Source organism: Fomitopsis serialis, assembly GCF_022376445.1.
Source record: "Fomitopsis serialis strain Sig1Antser10 chromosome Unknown B0H18scaffold_158, whole genome shotgun sequence".
NCBI lineage: Eukaryota > Fungi > Basidiomycota > Agaricomycetes > Polyporales > Fomitopsidaceae > Fomitopsis > Fomitopsis serialis.
In genome coordinates, this window is record NW_025955118.1 from 27,656 (window position 1) to 34,482 (window position 6,827).

Here is a 6,827-nt window from a genome sequence, read left to right on the forward strand (position 1 = left end):
GTACGCTGACCGAGTAGTACGTCCATTGTTGTGGGCTTTCAATGTATCAATGTATGCTGATGATCGGCCTTGCAGCGAGAGCATGGACGCCTTGGACGCGGAATTCATCGAAGCGGTACGTCCCCCCTGCGCACTGCCTCCATTGCACTCACACACGGCCAGTTCAAAGTCAACACCCTCGGCGCGGTCCACTCCGTCGACGCATTCCTGCCCCTGCTCCGAGCAGGCGTGGCGAAGAAGATCATCGTCATCAGCACGGGCGGGGGCGAGCGCGACGTCGTGTGGAAGAGCCGCCTGATCGGGACCGCCGCGTACGGCGTCACGAAGTGCGCGGAGAACATGGTCATGACCAAGTACGCCGCGGAGCTCGCGGACGAGGGCTTCGTCGTCGCCGCGATCAGCCCCGGGAACGTCGACGTCTCGCGCACGGCGCCTTCTCCGCGTGAGCCGCCTTTGGAGTGTCTCGATATCGTCGCTGACTCGAGTGGCTGGCAACGTAGCGAGTGCGGCGGAGCTCGCGGACCTCAAGCGCGTTATGGACCGCGTCCGGAAGCAGATACCGAACTACCCTGACAAGGCACTCACGCCGGAGCAGTCGGTAAAGAAGGTGCTGGAGATCGTTGACGCACTGGGACCCGAGGACGCAGCGAGCTTCCGCGCCGTATGGGACTGACGTCTGGCCAGGCCTCGTAGTCTGAACCACACTGAGGATGGCTCACACTTTGACGGGCTCCAGTGACCACTGCAACCGTCTCCGCACAGGCGGTTGACACTCGTGTAAGTACATTGTATAACATACTTGATCCTACACAGGCGGGAAATGGTCCTGCTACTGCAATCTCCAGCGTTCCTCTACAGATTGTTCATGTCCAACTCCGGATGTGGTCTGAAAGTACGAGACTCAGCAGGCCCGATCTTCTCGATGTCAGCCCAGGAGCCGCTCCACAGCCTGCTGAGGCGTGATCAGCGCGTGCAGCCTCGGAAAAGCCACCCAGTGCTTCTCCGCGAAGACGTTAAACTTCGCAGCGTTCGCTTCCGACGCTGCAACGCCCAAGCTGGCCGGGCAGCACCGAATTCTCTCACAAGGGCAAGGAGGGACGACGTACGCGGCTCGGTCTGGGTGCTGGAAACGTCCACGAAGCCCGGGCCCACGGTCACGACGGTGAAGCCCTCGTTCCCGGCGAGCGCAAAGTAATGGACCCGCTGGGGTGGACTTGTCCACGTGGACTCCGCGGAGCTGGACTGACCAAACAATGACGCCGATAATGAGCTGATTAGATTCGCACGCGAGTGGCGCCGGCGCGGGCGCCGGTCGTGTACCTTGCGACTAAGGAATGTTTTCTCGTGCTTGCTCTTCCAGCTTCCAGGTCGAAATGGCCGCCGGGCGGGGGCGGCTGGGCTTGTTCAACCTGTACGTGGCATTGTCACGCAGTTCGGGACGTCAAACTATTCATATATTGCGGGAGTTTGATGACCATGTATTCCAAGGCGCTCATGATGAGTACCAGTACCTACTACAGGAGGACAACCGGTTGGAGAGGAGGAGGTGAGACAAAAATGCATGGGCAAATGTTTGTGGTGTACAACACATAGAGTAGAGTAGTAGCTATGACAAATTATGTATGGAGAACATCAGGTGCGCGAGAAGTGAGAGTAGTCAATTATCAAAAGGTGGAGGAATGCATCGAGAGGGAGAAGAGGGAATACGGCAGCCTGCACCGGAGCATACACTCAAGTTCGTGTCTTGTGTACATCGCCGGATTGATGGAGGATGGCAGCGAAAGTGACATGAAAGACGGACTGACATCCTCGGATACGCATACACTAACAAGCTCACCTTCTATTCCATTGCCGAGCACAATCTCCATGCCCTCCGCTCGAACCATGAGTGCAGGTCCATTCGCCATCACTGTCAGGATGAAGAGAGAGCTGCTAGGTGAGGCGTCATTGCACTGAAGATACTGAATATCTGTAGAATAGCGAGGCACATGTCAGCACTCGGAAATCGGATTCCCAGAGTATTGATTCGGTGTACCATCAACTCTTCAAACAGCAGGGACGTGCACATGCGCCGTGCCCTCCTCCACAAACGCGCCCTTCACCGCCTTCAGCATATCCGCCACCTTCGCCCCCCGCTCAATAGTCACCAACAGCCCGTGCTCCTTCACCTGTCCATCCTCCGTCTCGTGGTATGGCCCCGGTAGGCCTTCAGGGTACACCCAGAACACGAGGCTCTTGAGCGTGCGGTCCTCCGCGTCCAGCCACCTCTCGACGCCGCGGATGTGCTCCTCGACGCCGCGGAAGTTCGAGCCGGGCCCGCTGGCAACCGTGGTGAGCGTGCCTGTGGCGAGGATGGCGGCGAGAAGCGGGCGTGCATGAGGTCCCAGTTGAGCGTGCCGTGTCATAGGGCCATGGTCATGTCTCTTGCTCTACTGGGATAGGGGCCTGCGGCGGTGTTGCAGTGGTTGCAGACATCTGTTCGCGTAGCATTCAGTGTTCGTTGTGCATGAAAATAGTGTATTATATTGCTAATATTAGGCCATCACGAGAGTCGCACTCATGTAAGGCTACTCACTGCTCGCGCAGACCTTATTCCTCTGGTACTGAACCAATGGCTCCCACGATGGTCTACGCGATGATCTACATCTTCATAGGGCAGTAAAGAGCTCATGTACACCTTTTTTCGTCGACAGTTCGGTATGGGGAGCCTCAGCCTGAGGGCGGTAGCATGGCTAAGCGCTGTCTGTCCGGATTTGGAGGTGGAACAAACAAGGCCAAAAAAACCGGAAATTTCCCACGACGAATTCAGACCCCCGAAGAGACCTTGCTAGTCGCAAGGTAATTATATAGTCTACTGACTGATTGTAAACCGTTATTACTGCCCTATTGTCACTGATCACAATGTTTCTTACTAGTAGTCTGACCAACTGTTTCGTGATATGCAGCGAAGCGCATTAAGCCGTGTACACATTTTCGCGTCGACGGGTACAAGTAGATACCGTAATGAAGTAGCCTAATGTATTCTAGTGATGTTGGTCCCAAATCAGCATGCTATGACGTGAGTATGACTCGGATGATCCGCGAAATTGCTAACAGTGAGGGCAGGCGGTAGGCTCACGGCGGGCGAGCAGGCGAGGGGGCGGGTGTGCCGGACAGGGGTGCAGGTGCTGTGCGAGCGGGCAGGTGCATGAGCGAGCGGATGGGCGAGCGTGTGCAGACCGGCAAGTGCATGGGCGAGCACGCAGACAGGCAGGGCAGTAATGGGCCATGATGGGCAGCAGCGGATGCTGCTCGTCGTGTGTGGGCACCACAAACGACCATATGGCAGGCTGCCGGTGATGCGCTCGTGTCCTCGTACGCGTCGAGAGCGGTTGTTGGCGCGACAGACCAGGCTTGTGGGCGTGTTTGCGCATGGCGGGCACATGGCGAGCGCCTGTATGGCGGAGGCGGATGGACATCCGCCAGCGCGCGCATGACGCGAGGGGTTCATTGACCTCGCCGGTTTGTCACGGTCGCGTGGGCTGGCAGGTGGTCGCGTGGGCTGGCAGGTGGTCGCGTGGGCTGGCAAGTGGCCGAGTGGATGAGTGGGCGGGTGAGCGGGTGAGCGAAAGCAGGTGGGTGCCCAAGTGCCCGAGCATACGAGTGAGCGGGGTCGATGTAGATGGCTGTGATTGCTCGGTAAGCCCTTATGTATGTGCTGTGCGAGTGCACGTACCAGCGTGCCTGGCAGACCCTTGTTCATCGCGGTCCTGCTCGCTGAGTTGGGTCTTGGGCATGCCGTGTCGGTATGCGGCGAGCTGGCCCTCGCCGTACCCGAATGCGTCTGCGCGTGATACTATATCCCATCCACAAGCAACCGGCTCTTGCTAGCGGGTCCGCGCGCGGCATGTTGAGGCTCGTTGAGTCGTGAGGCGCATACCTGGTGAGTTTGCGCTGGCGGGCTTGTGTCGCTTGCGCACGCGCGCATCGGAGTCGTCTTCACCGCGCTCATGCGCATTGGGCATGCGCGCGAGCGGCGCTGGGGCCGTCTCCGTCGCGTTCGTCTCCGTCCGGTCGTCCTTGGTGGGCATTAATCGCTTGTCAGGGTCAGCTACCGGGTCGAGGTGACAAGCAGGGAACTCACCTGGTTTGTTGACCCTGCTGACTACAACCACCTTCCCTCCCTGCACGACCATTCTTTGCGAGCCTCCACCGATGCCCCTGGCACGTTGTTAGAGCTCGTTGCATTTGTGTACGGCGCGGTCCCGGGTCTTGAGGCTACCTTGCGCCGTAAAAGGCTGTAATCTTATCGCCTTTGTTTGGACTCGTCACGTGCTTCGTGGAGTCCACGGGAGTCCACCGTGGACAGTCCACCCCAGCGGACGGCTTGTTCTCGGCGAGCGCAACGGCGTGCTTCGTCGTGTTCCGCGGCCTTTGTTACCGCGTACGCGCTAGTAGAATCCCCACTATCGGGCAACCGTACATACTAGCCCCTGGATTGTCGCTGGAACCCGGCGAGACGTTACTCGATCGTACTATTACTAGTAGCCGCCAATGGCTTCGCGAATACCACGACTCTAACTTATCGGGATTTCAAAATCCGGTTCGAGCAATGAATTAATGAGGACAGCCGTGGCGGCCACCGTGAGGCGGAGGACTGTAGTAGATGCTGTGTCATGTCGCCAGGCTTGCTGGACAGGTCGTTGCGGTCGGTGGGGTGTAAGTAGGCGGACGGTGATTGGACGGCGGGTGCTTCGGTGAATGCCGCTCTGTGTGGTCCTAGATCCTTACACAGATCTCGCCGATCACAGTTTGAATCTCAAATTCACGACCTCTCCTCTCCCAAGGGCGACCCCGGCCCAGTGCCGACGTGTATACACCTGTACTTGTACAAAACGAGCCACACATTGTACCAAACACCAGACAGCGCAATGGAAAGCATCCCCCAGTCGGACCACAACATCGACGACGAAGATGCATGGGACGACGACTCCGAGGACGACATCGAGGCCGAAGCGGAGCAGATGGCCCGTCGGCTCCAGGACCAACTCAGAGCAGATATCGAGCGAGCGCAGCAGGAGGCGAGGGCCCAGACAACTGCCACCCAACAGGCGAGTCAAACGGTGTCTGCTCTAGGACTCGCACCCGCACCATCTTCGACACAACAACCTGTTGCTGGCCCGTCTACCTTAAGAAACACATATAGCTCTGAGCAACTTGCACACGGAAACGCCCCTGGAACTGCCCGCGAGAGAAGGAGCGCCGCCGCCATCCTCACCATGAAAGCCATCCTCGCCTCGGCCGAGAAGAACCCGCTGGTGCGCTCTACGCTCGCCGCATCCACTATACCCGGCGTGGACCACCACAGCGTGCTAGACATCTTCACCCAATGCATCTCCTGCAGACAAGTGACCAAGGCCGTCGCGAGGCACCTGCGCGAGGCCGTCATCGCGCTCGCACAGTCCTCGCTGCTCTTCGCGTCCCTCCGCAACTCGGACGCGCCCGCCATCCAGCTCGACAAGGGCAAGCGCAGGTGGGACGCCGCAGACGGCCCCGGCGGCGCGCTCGACGACGCGCCTCCCCCCAAGCGCGCCGCGACCGCGACGGAGCAGCCAGACCTGCGCCACCAGGTCTCCGAGGCGGCCGCGCTCATCACCGACGCGCTCGCCCCCCTCGCCGCGAGCCCGGCGCCCATCATCCACCCCCACCTCATCGCCTCCATCCACCTCCCGCTTCACCAAGCCTTCCTCTTCGCGTCCACGTCCGCCCCGCGCGCAGACGGCCCGCGCGCCGCCGCCCTCGAAGAGCTCGCGGGGCTGATCCAGATGCTCGGCGTGCTCAGCGGGGTCCCGATCGGCGCGCAGCCGTCCGAGTCCACCGCGCAGCCCGGGCTCGGGACGGCGGTGTACCCGTGCGCGACGTGCGCGAAGACGTTCACGCGGCTCTTCTCGCTGAAGGCGCACCGGCGCGCGCACCTGCTCGGCGCGCGGCCGTTCCGGTGCGACGCGCCCGCGTGCGTCGCGAGCTTCGCGCGGAGCCACGACCTCAAGCGCCACGCGCGCCTGCACGAGCGCACCGCGTACAGGTGCCGCGGGTGCGCGAAGGTGTTCAGCCGCCGCGACGCGATCAAGCGCCACCAGGACAACCGCCGCGGCAGGGACGGCGGTGCGGGCGCGTACGGCGCGGAGAGCGCGTGTGCGTACGCGGAGGTCGAGGAGGTCGAGGTGGACCGCCCGGAGAGCGGGGAGGACGCGGTGCGCCGCGCGAAGATGTGGGACGGCATCGCGGCAGGCTCCGTGCAGGCGGGCGTGCCCCCGCCGGTGTATGCGGGCCAGGCGTCGCGCGGGGACGCGGGCGGGGACGACGTCCCGGAGGAGGGCGAGGTGCACCCGAGCGTCGTGCTGGCCGCGCAGGCGGCCGTGCTGGGCCTGCACCCGCTCCTGCATGACTACGTGACGAGGGTGCTCGGACACGCGCCGGTGCTACAGAAGCCTACCCAGCTGTCGTTCGGGCAACCATCCGCGGCGGCGCCCCCGCCGGCTCACGAGCCGACGCTCGCGAGCATCATCGCGGACGCGGGCGAGGGGCATGCGGCGCCTGCGGCAGAGGCGACGCATGCGGCGTCGTCGGCGCTCTCGAGCGCGCTCGCGCTGTCTGAGGAGCAGACGCGGCTGCTCGAGCAGGCGATCGCGCAGGCGGCGTTGGCGGCGCAGGCGCAAGCGGAGGCGGAGGCGGCGCTCGAGGAGGAGGATGAGGGCACGGGTGACGAGGAGGACGAGGAGGATGGTTGAGCGAGGGGCGTGTATACTTATCTAGGATTTTTACACTTTCGCCGGGGGACCGCGTGT

General features: G+C 61.7%; 4 protein-coding genes across 4 annotated transcripts; 2 read left to right on the top strand and 2 right to left on the bottom strand.

Moving 5' to 3' along the window:
- Positions 1-1,195: 1,195 nt before the first annotated feature.
- Positions 1,196-2,102, top strand: B0H18DRAFT_1045239 (uncharacterized protein). Its single transcript, XM_048030752.1, has 3 exons — positions 1,196-1,353; positions 1,479-1,743; positions 1,838-2,102. Exons 2-3 carry the CDS (start codon positions 1,623-1,625, stop codon positions 1,954-1,956), a joined length of 240 nt encoding a protein of 79 aa, XP_047886562.1. The 5' UTR covers positions 1,196-1,353; positions 1,479-1,622; the 3' UTR covers positions 1,957-2,102.
- Positions 1,261-1,584, top strand: B0H18DRAFT_1045244 (uncharacterized protein). The gene has a single exon (XM_048030753.1). It carries the CDS (start codon positions 1,335-1,337, stop codon positions 1,548-1,550), a length of 216 nt encoding a protein of 71 aa, XP_047886563.1. The 5' UTR covers positions 1,261-1,334; the 3' UTR covers positions 1,551-1,584.
- On the bottom strand, positions 2,046-2,405 carry B0H18DRAFT_959812 (uncharacterized protein; the record flags this gene model as incomplete). Its single annotated transcript, XM_048042865.1, has 1 exon — positions 2,046-2,405. One exon carries the CDS (start codon positions 2,403-2,405, stop codon positions 2,046-2,048), a length of 360 nt encoding a protein of 119 aa, XP_047886564.1.
- A 1,078-nt stretch (positions 2,406-3,483) lies between these two features.
- B0H18DRAFT_1108341 (uncharacterized protein) lies at positions 3,484-4,374 on the bottom strand. The gene is made up of 5 exons (XM_048032741.1): positions 4,124-4,374; positions 3,920-4,090; positions 3,716-3,835; positions 3,569-3,665; positions 3,484-3,528 (listed from the first exon to the last, which is right to left on the bottom strand). The coding sequence occupies exons 1-5, from the start codon at positions 4,173-4,175 to the stop codon at positions 3,507-3,509; spliced, it is 462 nt and encodes a 153-aa protein (XP_047886565.1). The 5' UTR covers positions 4,176-4,374; the 3' UTR covers positions 3,484-3,506.
- Positions 4,375-6,827: the final 2,453 nt, after the last annotated feature.

Coding starts and splice junctions, on each gene's coding strand:
- B0H18DRAFT_1045244 (XM_048030753.1), top strand. CDS start 1,335: ATGTTTTCTCGTGCTTGCTCTTCCAGCTTCCAGGTCGAAATGGCCGCC.
- B0H18DRAFT_1045239 (XM_048030752.1), top strand. CDS start 1,623: ATGGAGAACATCAGGTGCGCGAGAAGTGAGAGTAGTCAATTATCAAAA. Junction 1,744..1,837: donor GCATACACTCAAGTTCGTGT/CTTGTGTACATC, acceptor TAACAAGCTCAC/CTTCTATTCCATTGCCGAGC.
- B0H18DRAFT_1108341 (XM_048032741.1), bottom strand. CDS start 4,175: ATGGTCGTGCAGGGAGGGAAGGTGGTTGTAGTCAGCAGGGTCAACAAA. Junction 4,091..4,123: donor CAGCAGGGTCAACAAACCAG/GTGAGTTCCCTG, acceptor TCGACCCGGTAG/CTGACCCTGACAAGCGATTA. Junction 3,529..3,568: donor CCACTCATCCACTCGGCCAC/TTGCCAGCCCAC, acceptor CCACGCGACCAC/CTGCCAGCCCACGCGACCGT.